At 59.2% G+C, this 16,880-nt stretch overlaps 5 protein-coding genes and 1 non-coding gene across 6 annotated transcripts; 3 read left to right on the forward strand and 3 right to left on the reverse strand.

Annotated features, from left to right (window-relative positions):
- Nucleotides 1–2,502: 2,502 nt before the first annotated feature.
- On the reverse strand, nucleotides 2,503–4,621 carry CAP2_1 (F-actin-capping protein subunit beta; the record flags this gene model as incomplete). Its single annotated transcript, XM_028615919.1, has 5 exons — nucleotides 2,503–2,637; nucleotides 2,753–2,959; nucleotides 3,001–3,680; nucleotides 3,720–3,848; nucleotides 3,901–4,621. The coding sequence occupies 5 exons, from the start codon at nucleotides 4,619–4,621 to the stop codon at nucleotides 2,503–2,505; spliced, it is 1,872 nt and encodes a 623-aa protein (XP_028479776.1).
- A 1,338-nt stretch (nucleotides 4,622–5,959) lies between these two features.
- Nucleotides 5,960–8,233, forward strand: GUT1_1 (Glycerol kinase; the record flags this gene model as incomplete). The annotated part of the gene is made up of 5 exons (XM_028615920.1): nucleotides 5,960–6,372; nucleotides 6,428–6,627; nucleotides 6,684–6,888; nucleotides 6,949–7,530; nucleotides 7,594–8,233. The coding sequence occupies 5 exons, from the start codon at nucleotides 5,960–5,962 to the stop codon at nucleotides 8,231–8,233; spliced, it is 2,040 nt and encodes a 679-aa protein (XP_028479777.1).
- A 270-nt stretch (nucleotides 8,234–8,503) lies between these two features.
- On the reverse strand, nucleotides 8,504–9,000 carry EHS24_000080 (uncharacterized protein; the record flags this gene model as incomplete). Its single annotated transcript, XM_028615921.1, has 4 exons — nucleotides 8,504–8,684; nucleotides 8,815–8,822; nucleotides 8,874–8,956; nucleotides 8,997–9,000. The coding sequence occupies 4 exons, from the start codon at nucleotides 8,998–9,000 to the stop codon at nucleotides 8,504–8,506; spliced, it is 276 nt and encodes a 91-aa protein (XP_028479778.1).
- A 2,279-nt stretch (nucleotides 9,001–11,279) lies between these two features.
- On the forward strand, nucleotides 11,280–11,710 carry EHS24_000081 (uncharacterized protein; the record flags this gene model as incomplete). The annotated part of the gene is made up of 2 exons (XM_028615922.1): nucleotides 11,280–11,565; nucleotides 11,619–11,710. 2 exons carry the CDS (start codon nucleotides 11,280–11,282, stop codon nucleotides 11,708–11,710), a joined length of 378 nt encoding a protein of 125 aa, XP_028479779.1.
- A 2,478-nt stretch (nucleotides 11,711–14,188) lies between these two features.
- On the forward strand, nucleotides 14,189–14,295 carry EHS24_000082. Its single transcript has one exon. It is a non-coding gene; the product is annotated as a tRNA-Leu (tRNA).
- A 232-nt stretch (nucleotides 14,296–14,527) lies between these two features.
- EHS24_000083 (uncharacterized protein) lies at nucleotides 14,528–14,983 on the reverse strand (the record flags this gene model as incomplete). Its single annotated transcript, XM_028615923.1, has 3 exons — nucleotides 14,528–14,734; nucleotides 14,790–14,923; nucleotides 14,971–14,983. 3 exons carry the CDS (start codon nucleotides 14,981–14,983, stop codon nucleotides 14,528–14,530), a joined length of 354 nt encoding a protein of 117 aa, XP_028479780.1.
- Between the last annotated feature and the right edge of the window lie 1,897 nt (nucleotides 14,984–16,880).

Genomic DNA, 16,880 nt, shown 5'->3' on the forward strand with positions numbered 1-16,880 from the left:
AATGTTGTGTCGTCCCGCCCCGATCGTTGGCTGGGGTAACCGACCAATGGATACGCCCAACCACAGACAAGAAGATACCACTGCCTTCCCCACGCCGTGCCGAAGTTCGGCACACGGCACAGGGCACCGCCAAGCTGGGCCAGAGCGTGGGGCAGCGCGGGCCACCCGATCACGCTCATAGCAGAGAGCCCCTTTGGCTGTGGCCGTCGTGGGGAATGGGGGCAAGCGAGCGCAGCAGCACAGGAGGTCATCGGATCAGAAAAAAGAAAACCCACCGACAAAATGTGGACGCGCTTCCCACCGTTGTTCAGGACACACGTCGCTGGTACCTCGCAATCGCCGCTCTCCCGCCGCTGCCAAAGTCCGTCGTACGGCCGCACACCCCGCATAAACAAGTGTGGAGGGGGAGGGACGTGGAGGTGGCCGAGGTGGATTGTGGCTTTTTTTTTTTGGTTTTTCCCCAGAGCATACGTCGAGTGGCCGTCTCTGTACCTCTGTGGCCGTAGGTGGCTTGCTTTTTGTTTTGCAAGATACGGCAGAAACTCGGCAGCATACCAGATCACCAGACATATCAACATACCTCCTAGCCCGTCGTTTACAACAGAGTCTCAGACTGTGCATTTATCGCGGCCCGCTGTGACGCCCGTGGCGCCCCGGGGGGGGGGGGGGGGGTCCAAAATGCAGCGCAGCAGCAGAAGCACAAGTGACTTTCTCCTCTGCAGTACTGCAGTCACGTCACCACACGCTCGTCACTCTTCTCTGATCGCTTTTGATCACATGGTGAAACCTCGCCAAATCTCGGGTCATCCTTATTGACGAGCGGGTCTTGTCGGTGATATCGGGTCGTAATTTCTTCCGACCAGGGACAAACCCCGCATTCCAATCTCTGGATCTCTGGCCAGCAAAGCAACATAGCAACACACACACGCCAACACGACGATTGCGCACGACAAGAGTGGCACGCTTCGCTTGATCGCTTGGCAGGCCCTGCTCGTCCCCAATCAACACCCCCAGGATATTGTATCTCCCAGCGCTGGTGGATCAACTTGGCTGCGCGCGCGCGCATAATCTGCATCCGGGAAAACTCTGTGATCTGTGTGATCGTGGACGGGGAGGGGAGCGCGGGTGGGGGAGGTGTATCGCTTTTCCCTATAGCAACATCAGCTAGCTGTGGCAGAGGGATGGGGGGGGGGGGGGGGAACGGAAATGGCGGAACAACGCCGTGCAAATCCCGTACCCCGATTTCCGTGACGCGCGCCCCCATCTCTCTTCCGCGGTCCATCGCGCACGCAGAGTTGCGCTGACGCAGGTCCTCCCTGGCTAGTACCACCACCCTCCCGTTGGAGACTACTGACAGTTTCAAATTGGAGGCACGCGTCTGGTCGGCCCACGGCCCACGTCGGCCTGTCTCATCGCCTCGTCTTGCGCAAGGGCGCAGGTCGTACAGTATACAACCATACCATCGCCACACGGCCACGGCCCTCCTGCCCGTCTGCACTAGGTGTGGCTCGGGGACGACTCGGGGCCCACTCGCGGTCGCGGTCTCGGACGCGGAGGTGAGCGCGTGAGTGTCTGTCCACGCGCACGCGGTGCCTTTCCCTTCCGCAACTTGATTCAAATCACTGCACCGAAACGCAAAACCAAAACCAAAACCAAACGCGACGCGACGCGATCAGAGCTCAGAGCTCAGAGCTCAGAGACGTGCCGCACACCCACGCCGCGGTCGCCCATGGGCGGTGCACACGACAGTGGGGAGTGGACGCGGTCATCGGTCGCCGGGGGCGGGAGGGTCGACCGGGGGCCGGGCGATGGCGACGAGAGATCGAGCGTGGGGACGACGGTCGCCGGCGGCAGGCGGTAGGGAGAAGATTAGGGTCGGCGTACCGGCGTCCCCAACGCCACTATCGCCTGTGCTATTCTCCACGTTCACCAATCCCCTATACCCGGCCTCTGGTTCTTCGTCGGTGAGTTGGCCGCGATTGCGGTCGGCTCGGCGGTGGCCGCAGCCCGGCTACGATGGGTACGGATTGGCGTATATGACCTGCTATAGCCTGCGCATCTTTTCGTAGGTCGCCGGCCGGCGGTAACCGCCAGCGGCGCCCGCTGACTGGCGCGTCGCCCCTGCGTGTGTCCTACGAAGTGTTGTCATGTCCGCTGAGCTTGGAGCTTGGGCCGCGCTTCGCACCCATCGTCAGCCATAAGTGTCATTTGTGAGATAAGGCAGGGCAAGAGACATGTCCCGCCTGTCATCAGGATATGACAACGAGAACCATGTGCCGGCCACATGGCCTAATAGAGATCGCGCGATCGCGACGACCACGACGATGACGAATAGAGAGTCCATTAGAAATTGTACATGTGATGAGACAGATGATCCCCCGGGGTAGCGTGCGTGCCGCTGTGTGTGATATTTTGTCCAAGATCCGGAAAAAGGTATTGTTCAAAGGTGCTGTGGGTGTGGTCGTGTGTCGTGTCCGTGGTCCGGTGCGCCGTCCCGGTCATCTATTGGGGCGCGTTGGCGGCCTTTGCTTTACCGTCTTTAGCTTCCAAGTCGCCCATGGCCTGCTCCATGGTGTAGCTCTTCGAAGCGCGGTCGAGCGACTCGAGGCGGTTCAGCTCGAGGATGAGGCGGTACATCTGTGGCAAGCGTCAGTCACGTCATGAGCGGATCTGTTCATGAGGTGGTGCGGCGGCGGCCTGCGGCTGCGGCTGCCGCCACCACCGGCTCCCCGCACTCATGTGATGTACTCACGTAAGCCTGCATGTCGACCCAGCGCCAGTGGTTGAGGGCAAAGTCCTGGCCTGCGCGGCCAATCTTCTGTCCCAGGTAGTCGTGGCCCTTGGAGTGGTCGATCGTACCGTCCTCGTGCATGGGTCCAATAAAGAACGAGAGAACGTCGTACATGTCCGAATAGTCGGGCTGGATGGGGATGTAGTGGTACCAGGGGATCAGGCGGTCCTGTACATTGTCAGTTGACGCTACGTTGGACGAAAACTCACCATGTGCCAGTCTGCAAACATGGTCATCTTGAGCACGGGACTCGCGCTCGCCAGCAGACGGTGGAAACGCTCCGACCAGCCGTTACCGTCCACGTCGAGGGCGTACCGGAACATCCAGGTGTTCTTGGGCAAGACAACGGGTGCAAAGTCAATCTCCGACTTTACTTCGGCGCAGATCTGTTCAGTCGGGCACTGGATCGCACCGCCCGCAAGCCTGACGTCGCCGTAGGCTTTGGCAAGTTGGGGTGAACGGCGCTCGACCTGCTCGTAGCCGCCGCGGCCGTCGGGCTGCATGATGGCGCGCGACCCGGCGGCCCACTCGGTGTCATTGCCCTTCTTGCCGTTGAACATGAGGTGCAGGCGGAGGCGGTGCGAGTCGTGCCAGTCATTGTCGGCACACATACCACCCGTCGCAGTTCCGCGCCAGTGCATGCGGGGGTCCAACTTGTCCTCCCAGCGACCCAGGCCCTTGATGTCCTTTTCGGTCATGTTGCCAAATCCCTCAATGGGAGGGAGAAGGAACGAGGCGTCGCCCGGCAGCTTGGAGTGGACGATCCACGGCTTGATGTACGACGGCGAACGGTCCTCGCGGTCGTGGCACAGCGCACCGTGGAGAAGCTTGAGCGAGGGGAACTCGCAAATGTCCATGGTGGCAACGTGGTCGTAGATGAACGATTTGGCTAATGTCAGCTGTGTCAAAGTACATTATGTTAGCTTACCTCCGTCATTCCGGTACTCGGCCTCGGAGCGCATGTTGGCAGGCGAGTCAAGAGGGCACGCCTTGAACCATCCCCATGCCGGGGTTCGGCGGGGGTCCTCAAAACGCTTGAGCTCGGCGGGGGTCAAGTCTGAAAAGCCAAAGTCAGCCGCGAAAGGATACCTCCAGCAAATCAAACTTACGGCCTCCCTTGTGGGCCAGCTCCATGGCACGCTTGCGCTGGTCCTTTGCAAGAATGACACTGGACACGTCGTGGTCGCTACCGCTGATTGTCACCTTGATGTTGTTAGGCAAGTCGGCCACAAAGCCCTCGAGCATGGCGGCCAGCTTCTTGGGCCGGGGGCTGGTCTTGCGCGGACCGGTGAGGGAGACCTTGCGGTCGATGACGCCAATGGTGTAGGTGAAGGGCTGGTCGTGGATGATCTGGGTGCGGTTGACATACGTCTTGGGCTCAAGGGCATGGTGTGTGAGGACGTCGCGCATCATGAGGTCGTACTCGTCCACGAGCTGGACATTGTGCACCAAGCACCACTCAAACCACTGGCCAAAGCCCTCGGGCGGGTCGATGCCGTACCGGCGCTTGTAGACTTTTGTCGCCTCGACGACCGTCTTGGATTGCCGGCGGAGCAGGTCGCGCCACTTCTCCTCGGCCGATTCCATAAGCTCATAGAATGGATGTTCTGGGACCGTGCCGCGACGCGTCGGCAACAGAGTCGCGAGACCGTTACGTGCCATGTTCATGGTACGCGGGCGATGGCGGGATCCGTGCTCTGGCGCGAATCCCAGAGGGAGCGGGTGTGCACGTTCGACGCCAAGACCATGGCGAACGCCAAACCAGTACAGGAGCGCGAGGATGGCGAAGAGATACAGAATCTTCTTTGGGCGACGGATGGTGCGGGGCATGGTGACACTGCCTGGTCCGGGGAGGCCGCGTGATGTTGTCGAAGAGAGGGGGAACATGGATGGCGGGTCGCGTTGAGGTCCCAACTTTGGGCTTACATTCGGCGTGTCCTGCGCGATGTAGAATGCTCGTTTAGGAGCCATCAAGCAAGGACGCGGGGGGGCTGACGGTGTGTGATGCAGCCGTTTGCGCGAGCACCCGAACACAAGTTGTAAAAGCGAGGGGGTATATGAGATGGAGAGGGGGGAGATGGTAGAACGAGAGAGATGGTGAATTGCGACGATCCCGCGTGGCTCGAGATGACAAGATATAAGATTGCGGCGGCCCGGCGGGCGCGGGGAGAGGTGGGTGGGGTTGTGTGCTGGCAGCTGCATCTTGACGCCGGCACACTCCGCGTTGGTGTATGTACGTGGCTTAGGCCGAGGCTCCTGTGGCCTGTGGCTGTCCCCGCCGCTCCGAACAGGCGCCGACACGCAAAGGGTTTCATCAAGGGTGTGCATGCATGCATGGCACGGCAACGATATGGTGCTCTGTGGGGGGTAGAGAGGGTCCTGCTAGCCCTGCTGGCTGCTGGCTGCTGGCCGCTGGCTATGGCGCGTCGCTCGGGCAAAAAATGTGATTACATAATCTCACGTGGCCCTGCGGAAAAGGGGGTTTCTCAAATAAAGAAAATGAGACTAGCATTGGACCCGTCTGTGTGCTTAGCCATTCTGGCGTTCTGCCGATTACCCCCTGTGTCAGGCTCATGAAACTCGGTGAGCTGCTGGCCGGACATCCCCTCCCCTGTTCTGTGCGCGCACTGGCCTGGCCCGCCGTCGTTCCTTTTTCCTTCCGGCCCGGGCGCGCCGTTGTCTCTTTTCCTCGTTGCAACCCCCGTCTATCCGACCCATCCGTCGGCCCGCGAGCTCCGTTCTGGCACCTTTGCCCCAGTCCTCGTCCTGTGCTACTAAAGAAAGCCCATCTCGACGGCGCGCCGAACCATGTTCATCAACAAGACCGGCTGCTGCAAGAGCTACTCCTCGTCGTTTATCAACAAGACCGCTGCCTCGTCGTTCTCCACCACCCTCAAGCTCAGGCCCCTATCGCGGCCTCGTCCTGGAGCTAGCCTCTGAACCGCACATTTACGTGGCCATCCAGGACCGGTGACCTCACACAGTCACGCCTGCGGCTACGGACCCTCCCTTGGACCCCGAAGGTTGTACCCCGTTCGTGGATTCCACTGCTGCACAACTGCATCCTCTTGGTCTTGTTCATCTGCATCTGCAACAGAAACAGCAACAGCATCTTCTTCATCGTCCCACGCAGCGTCAAATTCTTCCTCTCCCTTCTCCTCCACCACCATGTCTCCTCCTATCGACGAGTCGGCCGTGCAGGAGTCGCCCGTGTCGTCGCCCTTTGCATCCCCGCACCCGTCCAGGCGACCCTCTATCGCAGGCAGCATCCATGCCCCGCGTCCAATGTACCCGGCATCCGCGGGCTCGTTGTCGCGCCGTTCGTCCCACGCATCTGGCCCCCGCCCCATCACAAAGGCCGAGTACTCTGGTCCGGCCACCCCGTCGCTCCTGTCGCGTGCCGGCTCGCCCACCCAGCCGCTCACGAATGAAAAGGTCGCCAGCCGGAAGAACAGCTTTGCCGGTGGTGACCACCCCACACTCGGCCGCCTGGGAGCGCTCAGCGGTCTGAGCGGCTTTTCGCAGGTCCAGCCTGAACAGCGTGTCGGCGAGTTCATTGCCAGTGTCGACTGTGGTACAACGTGAGTCACTGCCCCCCCGGGATGGCGTATAGCCGGCTCACACCTCTTTCCTCAGTTCCACTCGTTTTATCGTCTTTGACGAGCACGCGAGGATCATCACCGAGCACCAGACCGAGTTTGAGCAGATCCTGCCGCACGCCGGCTGGCACGAGCATGACCCCGAGGCCCTCGTCGACGCCATGCGCGAGTGCATCAACCGCGCAATGTACAAGCTCGAGTTCCTCGGATGGCACAAGGACAGTGTCAAGGGCATTGGTGCGTCGCTGTGGTCCCCCAACGTGTCCTTAGCAAGCAACTGACACACATCACAGGAATCACCAACCAGCGTGAGACCACTGTGTGTTGGTCAAGGTCGACCGGCCGTCCCCTCTGCAACGCCATTGTGTGGGACGACACCCGTACCGTCGCGACCGTGCGCCAGATGGAGGACAAGCTCGACCTCGAGGGCTTTGAGGTCGAGGATGGAAAGGGCGGTTGGACCACCAAGGTCAAGGGCAAGGACGCATTGGTGGATGTGTGAGTTTTGCGGGTCGCTTCTTTGCGTTTTTGCTGTTGCTGACACGGTCTCCCCAACAGCACGGGTATCCCGCTCTCGACGTACTTTTCCGCCATCAAGCTGCGCTGGATGCTCGACCACTACCCTGACGTTCACGAGGCACAAGAGAACGGTGACCTCATGGTCGGCACCGTCGACACCTGGCTGGTTTACAACCTGACCGGAGGCGTCAACGGCGGTCTGCACATTATCGACGTGACCAACGCTTCGCGTACGCTCCTGCTCGACCTCAAGACCCTCAAGTGGCACAAGGGCCTGATCAAGTTCTTTGGCTTTGACGAAAACGTCTTGCCCAAGATTGTCTCGTCGGCCGAGGTGTACGGCGCCATTGCCGACTCGATGGACTCGTCCCTCACTGGCGTGCCCATTGCGGGTATTGCCGGCGACCAGCAGGCCGCGCTGGTGGGCAACAAGTGTCTCCGCTCGGGCGAGGCCAAGAACACGTACGGCACTGGTTCGTTTGTCCTCTTCAACACTGGCGAGGACATTGTGCGCTCCAACAATGGTCTCATCACCACCGTCGCGTACCAGCCCGGACCAGGCGCCAAGCCAGCGTACGCGCTCGAGGGCTCGATCGCTGTGGCCGGTTCAGCCATCAAGTGGTGAGTATCGGGAACGTTTTTTCCTGTCTACAAGACGCTGGACCTGACGCTGACGCTTTTTAGGCTGCGTGACCAGATCAACCTCATCGAACAGTCGTCCGAGATGGACATGCTTGCTGGCTCGGTCAAGGACACGGGCGGTGTCTACTTTGTCACTGCGTTTGCCGGTCTGCTCGCTCCTTACTGGGACCGCACGGCCACGGGCACCATCATCGGCCTGACGAGCTACACCACCTCGGCGCACATTGCGCGCGCGACCCTCGAGGCCGTGTGCTTCCAGTCGCGCGCGGTGCTGGACGTCATCGAGTCCGAGTCGGGCGTCAAGCTCGACACGCTCAAGGTCGACGGCGGCGTGACCAACTCGGACCTGGCCATGCAGATCCAGGCCAACATTGGCGGCTTCAAGGTCTGCCGCCCGTCCATGCGCGAGTCTACCGCCCTCGGCTCGGCCCTGCTGGCCGGCCACGCCCTAGGCCTGTTTGGCTGGGACGTGACGCGGCCCGAGACGCTGTCAAAGGTCAACACGGCCGACGCGCAGTACTTTGAGCCCAAGATCAGTGCGCGCCAGCGCGCAAAGATGATTCGCGGCTGGGAGCGCGCCGTCACCCGTGCCCGCGAGTGGCACGAGGGCGACGACGAGTTTGAGCTCGAGGAGCGCGAGGCCGCTATTGAGGAGGAGGAGGGGCTCCAGAACATTGCCTAAGGTGGCCGAGGACGCTCCCCTTCGGAGACACGACCGATACCAAAATGTTTTTGCAAGCGGCGCGTCGTTGAAAGGGGGGTACGTAGTAATAGACGGTGAGCGAGAGCGAGAGAGAGAGAGAGAGAGAGAGAGAGATAATGGTGTATGTACATGCATGTCTTGGGCGTGCTCTGGCAATGGGAGAGGGGGTTCAATACCCGTGTTTGTTACAGCAGTGAGACACCGCCCACGGTGGGAGGTGTTGTTGGGGTCGTGGTCACGGCCTTGTACTTAGTGGGGCGGAGACGGCGATGGTGACACGGCAGGCGCATACCGCACCTGTGTCTGGGCTTGAATCGCGCCCTCGTCTTTCTGGGGCAGCGCAGGCGGGCTGCCACTCGCGTTCCGCATGCCTGTGGGCGGGGGGTTGTACACCACCTGCGAAGTCTGTGGGGTCGTCGTCGTCTTGGGTCTAGACGGTGGGACGAAGGTTCATTGTGGTGTCAGGAGGGGGAGTCGAGATATCGACCGGAGGGGCAGGCCAATGTCAGCATCAACACTATCTCCGACGACGCCAGAGCTTTGTCTGCTCTGCGACTAACCGCTTTCCCTGTGACCCCCGTTAGCTACTGAACGACGCGGTAGCTTAAAGCCCACTCACACCACCAAAGCAGCACCAGACGGACGAGTCGCCCACGTCGTCCTCGAACGAAAAGACAGATACAGAGTCGGAACGTCTGCGAGCTGTAACGTGAGCTGTGACCGGGGGGGAGGTGCAGCTTACCCATTGCAGAGCGGTAGCGCTTGGGGCAGGAGAGTGGAGAGGCAGTGACGAGGGAGTGGGGAGGGAGTTGCAGTATAGGACGGTGCGAGGCTGGCAATGTGTTACTTGCACTGTCTATCGCTGATGGGGGGGGGGGGGGGGGGGGGGGGGGGTTAGTTTATGGTGAGCGACGATGAGAGGGGTTCCCACTGCTTGGAATGTTTCTCTGAAACAAGAGATCTGAGCGCGGCCATGGCCCATCGGGCAGGCTGCAGCGCTGCAGGCCGTAGGAGGGGGCCCTTCTCTGCATCCGTCCGTTCGTCTCAAGCGAGATATGTTGTCATGGCGGTGTCGCGGAGACGTCGGAGACGCGTGAAGCGTGCCGTGGCACCGGCTGTTCGCAGGGGGGGGCTTGTGCGTACTCTATATTTGGACAGCCACGCGCCTTGTTCCCATCCACCTCTGTGCAGATCCGCAGCTTGTTTGACTGTGCTTGTCTCTCGCGATCTCTCGTCTCCTGGAGATCCGGAGTCAACTCAATGTCCTGATCAGTCCTGATCAACATGCATGCCGCTCTGCCCCAACGGCCAAATGGGCCAATAATTGCAATTGCATGTGAGACCATGGATACAGAGTACAGAGTCATGGCGTCCAGTGTCCCCGCAGAACACGGACAGACAGGAAAAAAAGAGAAAACGTCCGCCCAAAAGCCTGGACCTGGGTCCATTTGGTAGAGCGACGCCGTGGCAACAGCCTTCGTTCCAACCGATTGCCCAGAGGGCAGAGGGGGGCAGAGGACGCATATCGCCCGTCCCGCACCTGACACTGGTATCACCAGAGCGCCAGAGCTGTCCGACATTCACGGCTCGACTTGTTGGGTGCACACACACACACACACACAAAGCACAGCAAATGGTGGACACTGAAATGCTCAGCTAGTCGATTCAACGTTGACGCCCGGCCCGCCGTACGGTGTTACCATGTATGCACGTGTTTCCTGCGTGTCGTGTCTCAACACGCGACTAGCGCGATTCCAACGGCGCCGCTTCGTCTCTGATCTCTGGATCTCTCTGGATCTCTGCCTGTCGCGCCTGTCCACGTTTCGTGTTTGGCCCGATGTAAACACGCCGGCTACGACCCCGCGCAGCACATAACACGCGTCTACACCGTGTTTGCTTAGCACAGCGAACGCGATATACGGTATGCGGTATGCAGGCGGCTGTGTGAGGGCCGCGCCACGGGTGTACGTTGAGCCTCCACCGCTTCGACGGAGACTGACCGGTGGCCGGTGGCAGTGCGAACAGTGGCCATGGGCTGCAGCGAGTGTTTGCCGTCTGTTTCGACGTCCTGTGATCCCTATGAGCTTTATAAGCTCCAGGAACGACGTTGGCATGCCACCACGACCCTCCAAAGCTTGATTGAACATAGCACAACGACCAGTTGGCCAGTTGGGCTTTGGTCCCGTACATGCGCAGAAGGTGTATCAGGCCGATCGCGATACTCTCCAGCCAGCGCAGTTGAAACAAACGCGTTCTTCCGATCCGCAGTCGGCCTTTGTCCCTGGGGCCTTGTGTTATCGGTTTGGTGGCCAACTCAGAACACAGAACGGACTCACGGTGTCTGTACACGCGGTGTGGTACTCCAATATTGTTTCTTCCACACAATAGTGGTTCCAGACGGCCCCTCTGGTCACTGTTTGTGGTCGTTCTGGATATTTGATCAACAGACTGGTTCGTGAATGATACCCACGAGGTCTTCTCCCCGTCACTGGAACGAAGGGACAGTATGGGTCACCAGGTGGGAGGCTCATCAACCGCTGACGGGCACCGAGTGCATTGCTGTTGTCCTATTCCACTCTGCCCTTTAGCCCAGCTCTGATCGCTCTGACAGCTGGAGAGTCCCCGACGCGCCATTCTCACCTTGCCCTATGGCCTGTGGAACCATCAGCCACGCTCGAAGTATCTAGCACGGCGCCTTCCAACAGCCACTGGGGTGAGGGTATTCGGCTAAGAAGGTCAGAGTACTGTTCTCAGGCGCTCCATGTTGAATATACAGGACGAGGGGCGGGTGTTGGGGAATAAAAGTCCTGCGAAAATGCCTCGAAAATGTTGGCGCTTTGACTGAAAAGTGCCACTGTTGCCAGTCATCTGCGCCCCGTCCCCTGCTGGTTCTTTGCGTCGACGATCCTTGTGCTGCTGCAGCTGCTGCATGGACGGCGCTCGTGTAACCAAAAGAGAAGTGCTGCGTCACGGTGACTCTCACCATCCACCTCGCTCGCTCCTCCATCATCTCTGCGCATCTACCATGCCAGACATGCCCACGCGCAAACGCAAGGCCCCCATCACCGCCGGCAACGAGCTCGACACAGCCACCGCACCTCCTTCGCCCAAGGAAAACGACTCGTCCAGTCCTCCCCCGGAAGTCCCCCTTTCCGCCTCAGAAGCCGCTCTTGCGTCGCAGCACAAGTCCCGTCTCCTCTTCATCAGCAGCCACCCCGAGCTGTATGCCAACATTGACCTCGACGCGGACACGGTGCACGTCCTCCTCAAGACCTCGTTCTTCAAGGACGTGTCCGCAAAGGACTGCAGGAGTCTCCTGAGCATTGCACGCTTGCAAAACCCTGCCGCTGTCACCGCCCCCCAGCCCCAGCCCAGTCCAAGGCCAAGACAAAGTCGAGTGGCAGCAAGACCGATAATAAGAGAAAGGGGAAAGCCAGGCGCAAGAGGTCTTCATAGGACCCGCGTCCTCCTGTCAAGACGTTCAGACGCAAGCTCGGCGAGCCTTGGGGTCAAGGTCCTTCCCCAGAAGGCCTGTAAACTCTCTGCGGACACAACGAGGAGAAGGCATCACCCCTGTTGCTGTTGGCTTGGAGGGGGCGAGTGATTTAAAGTGAGGGTGAGGACAGTGGCGCGTAGAAAGGACCATTGTATAGCTCTTGGTGGTAGCCATGCATGCAAGTACTGTGAACAAGTGATCCAGCGAAGAAGAGCTTCTGGGCAGCGAAGACCCCATACATACAATTGCGCCCCACGTATCCAGGTGACGGGCCGTTGTGCTGCCCATCCACCGTCGAGTCTCGCCCCACTTCTCGTTTCACACCCTCAATAGGGAGCCTCCTCAAGTACATATACAGTGTACAAAGGCTGCCTCCATGTTCTTCTGTACGTTGTACCATCTTTTCTCTGGGTGCCTACGGGAACTCGGCCATGGTGATCTGCCGCGGGACCTCGGCTCGGCTCTTGTGGATGATCGCAAGCTGTCGTCTGCACTACATGCAGATCAGCAGCGAATCGCCCGCAAAGCTGAACTTGCACCACTCTGGAGGCATCAGTACCGTACACAGTGTGTGGGGTATAGGGGGGACAAGTTACTGACCGCCAACGTTCTGGCGCTCGACAACATGTCGTCCTGGTAGGCCCTGGCATCGGTCGCGCGGCGGTGCCGCGACGAAAAACTCTCCCAATAACAGTGAAGTGGGCCACGGGACAAAGCGAGACGCGATGGGCGGTGCGGGCATGGTGTGGCAGGGAGAGGGGAGAATGTCAGTAAATGTACACTGATGGGAAAGGCATAGGATATAGGAGTGACATGCGCGCGGTTTGTGTGCTGGCTGATGGGCTGCAGTCGCATCGAGGAGGGGGGAACAACAGATGTCACATCAGAAGCACCATCAGACTCTCTTCTTGTCATCATCGGAATGGCACATGTCCAGTCTATCGTTGGACCAGTCAAGCCTTCTACAGTATTGCAACAGCAATGTGGGGGGTTGCAGCCAGCGTCTTGCCTCGAGCAAGGAGGTCTGGCTCGCTCCGTTCGGTAGGGCCCCGAACAAACGTCCTCATCCGTAGAACTGGAATCAGCTCGGAACCTCTGTCCATTACTCACCTGAGTCCAGATCACCTTGACGGCACAGAACCGACATACAAGGGTCGTATTGTCAAACCACAGCGGCACGCACTTCTCTGCTCCCGACCGCGCCATCAGTGACCCACGCCTCACCCACAGACAAGAAAAGTAGTCCCTGTACGCACGGTGCGTGTTTCCGCCAAACAGGTCGCCCTCGCAGTCGTTCCACAGCTCCCCAATGTCGGTGCTCGCCGAGGAACACGATAACAGACTCGTTAGTGACCGCGGCATTGGTGTGGACCCAGTTGAAAAAAAAAGTGTGTGTGACGTGCGTTGAAAGGTCACAAAATACGCAGTGTGACGAAGGGAGTGCAAGGCAAGGAGGGGTTGGAGGCTCGGGCGAGCAGGGGTGAGAGGGGGGGGTTTGTACCCTCAAAGTGCTCACGGTGCGGAAACCCCTTCGTATCAGGACAATGCCATCAGCACAGGCCACTGTTCAGTCGGCTCAGGTTTCTCAGGTGCGAGCCACGGTTCGCCTTGATGGACGAGAGAGAAACACACCGTCAGGCAATTCGACGTTTTTGGGTGGCGAATACTGTGTTCTCGAGAGGCCAGTTTCGCTCCTCCCATCAGAGACGGTTTCTTTTGGGTCTCTTGTCGGGGGACTGATCGCTGTTAAGGCCAGTTTGGCGGTGCACTGATGCGTGCTGTCCCCTGGACCCTCGTACCTCCACGGCCTCCACATACATTGAGAAACACACCCTCCGCCGATTCGATGTTTTTGGGTGGCGAATAATGCGTTATCCCCAATGCTGACCTCAGTGCTACCGTTACTGATAGGATGAGTGAAGTACATGCGGCTAATGATCTCAGCTTGGTGCACACATGATGCGAGTTTAGCGCTCTGCCCCACCCCAGTAACTGTCTCTACATGCATACATGCACCAGTCCTCACCTGTGACCCACCAGGACGGAGGTTCGCATCGGTGGCACTAAAATCGACAGAAATCCGGTTAAAACGCGGCAACTGCCATGCGGCATCCTTCGCCTCGAGGTATCGGCGTCTCCCTTCTACGATAACGAGGAGTCACAGTCTTGTCCAACGGGTAGGTTGCATCCATAGATTGTAGCGGCACTCCTGTCATTGCACTGTCGATGTGTAGGTTCTACGGGCAGGGGTGCCCCAACAGGGACAGTTGACTCCCTTCACTCCATGTCACTGGCTCTTACAGGTCGTCGTCTGGCTGTGGTGTTCCCAGCGCCTCTATCCACTGCAAACCCGACTCTGAGAGAGTCAAAAGAACTCCTGCCGGCTCCAATTACAGTGCCACAGCGCCCGTTCCATTGAAAAACTCAACAACGTACTCGGCGAGATGGCCGAGCGGTCTAAGGCGCTGTGTTAAGGTTTTCTTCTGCTTCTTTGCAAAAGATCATCCGCAGTCTTCGGACGTGGGTTCGAATCCCACTCTCGTCAGCAGAGGATTCAGTTCCTCCCAAGCCAACTTTTTGGGCTTGGAGGAAGGGTTGGATGACTGGAGGACGGTCGAAATGAGCGGTCGGAGTTGATGTAGATGTTGATCGGCTAATGGCGGATCCATCGGTTAATTTTCACTAGCCCATTTTCGGATGTGTGCGCCAATGACGGCGCCACTACTGCTACTGGTACACATGCATGCCATGCTCTATGTCTACGTCGTGCCACAACACTATTGCCAGCGGTCCGTCTTGTACCAATTGGGATCGAGACCATGGCCTCCAGCCGCTGTTGGGGCAGTTACGCCGTGGACCCTCGCGTAAGGGATCATGGTCTCGTACGTGCCGTGGATACGGTCCATGTTCTTCTCCTTCTCGGCGCCCTTGACCGCGTCGACGCGCATCTCGATGCAGACCTTGCACATGCGGTCGTCCTTCTCCTTGGACGCCGGCGTCAATGTGGGTGTAGTGTCGTGCCAAGGCCGTCGCCTTGACCATCTCGCCCTCGGCATGGCGGAGTGCTCGGCGCGCAATCTTCTCGCTGTAGCACTGGTCTAGCAGCTCCTTGAGCTGGGACTCGTCCACGCTCCTGCGGTGGAAAACACGGTCCATGAGGGCGGGCTTGGTGGCTGCGATGGGTCAGTGTCTGGCGGCGCCAAGGTAGGGAGGGACCCACATAGTGAGCTCATCGTGTAATGGAGGTGGAGAATGTGTGTTTGGTTGTTGAAGGGTACTGAAATGCAGCGCAGCGGGCTCTTGCTCTTATGCATGACCTTGCCCACTCACGTACAGGATTCTGGCCTCTGGAGCTGTGCATGCAGTGTTTCATGCAATCAGGATTAGTATCGCTTCGAGTGCGCTTCTCCTTGGGGATCCTTGGCAGGCACCTCCATCCGCACATAGCTTAACGTCACTTCCTTCCTCCGTCGGAGTCTCGATTGTTCATGGCGACCGTGGACGTTTGTTTAATGGGAACTCACCCAGTGTCTTCACGTTAAACGTCCCGCTTCAGACTAGACACTCCAAGGTGTCCCGCTGGCTGATGCTCAAAGCAATGATGAGCATTGAGGTGCTCTCTGGATCACTGGTCCCACCTGACAACGGGTCCAGGAGGGTATGGCTCCCCTTTCCCAGTGCTTGTCGTTACCATTCGTTCCACCGGAACGCACCGCGCGTACAATGCCCGCATAGGCCACAGCGTTTCAGCTCGATCAGCACCGTCCCGTCGGTCCAGCCAGCCAGCCAGCCGTCAGGTGCAGCAAAAGGTCAATGTAGCGTCAATGTCCTGATTGTGCCTGCCCTAGCTGCGACCGGGAAGTCTATGCGGTCCATGCACTGCTGGCTGCTGGCTGATGGTTGATGGGTCGGCCGACTGTCAACAGCCTCGAGAGCGACTCTGGGCACTGGGCACTGGGCACTGGGCAGACTGGACACAACATTGTTACATTCAGCCAGCTCGCGATTCAAGAATAGATAACACAAAACCCACACAACCCACAATGTCGGTACAAGGTGGCCCCTCTGACATGGGCCCCAACCCCAGCTCCCATACGTTTGATGCAACCACGGGTCGTTGTCGAGGCCCCTCACTCGCTCATATTAGTCCTCCCGGACGGGGTACGCAAGTCGGGACGCTCATGGCACAGATGGACGCGGTTCGCCAGGCCAAGTGACGGGTACGGATTCGCCGCAGTACTTGCATACCCACTTGCCATAAGGGTTGTCTGGGCGACACGGGTCTGGATGTCAGCTGCGACTCGTCGGAGACTAGACAGTTGCAACAGCTGCAAACGGCGGACGTCTTGACCTCGCCCCTGAGCCCTGGTTTATCCCAACCCCCCACACTCACAGTTGCGATTTGCGCCACTGTACCCTCCCAAACAAACTGGCCACATGGTGAACGCGACGGCGGCGGGTGCTCGACGGGCACGGAGGTAGCTCGCCGTGTGCGAGTATGAGCTCGAGGGATGGAGAATGGATGATGGGGAGGACATGACTGTGGTTGTTGATGGCGCAGGTACACCGCTGACTAGTTTGTGCACCAAGGAGGAAGGTGCGCTGAAGGGGGAGGTGGCGCCGCTCGGTCACGCCGCTTCTCGTGTGTTTCAAGCGACGTTGATGATGTTTGGTGATGAGACGTGGATGGCACACGACCGGGGGCACAATGTGTGACTTGAGAAATGTAGAAAAGAGATACTTATTGTTCGCCAGCACGCGTACTGACATGCCACACGCGTGCATGCGAGTTTCGGAAGCCCATGACAGACCAACACGACAGAGACAGAATTCATGGCGTCCACGCGCTCGTGGACGGGTGTCTCACCGAGAACATTCACCGGGAACTCGCTAGTGCCCTCCAGCCGTCGTCGACCATGGTCATGACACCCAATGCCAAAAAGGCTGTGGAGCTGGAAAAGAAGCTGTACAAGGGCAGTCCTGGCTTCTGGCCAGCGTCTGGACACGACATGGGGCCATGGGGCGCCGTGGGGATGGGGGGAGGCTGAGGAGTGCAAACGAGGCTTCCCCCACACCATGGACGTGGCGTTTGCCGCCGGCGTTAGGCCACCCCGGTAGCCCGGCCACGTT

This window comes from Apiotrichum porosum (assembly GCF_003942205.1).
Source record: "Apiotrichum porosum strain DSM 27194 chromosome Unknown scaffold_1, whole genome shotgun sequence".
Lineage (NCBI taxonomy): Eukaryota > Fungi > Basidiomycota > Tremellomycetes > Trichosporonales > Trichosporonaceae > Apiotrichum > Apiotrichum porosum.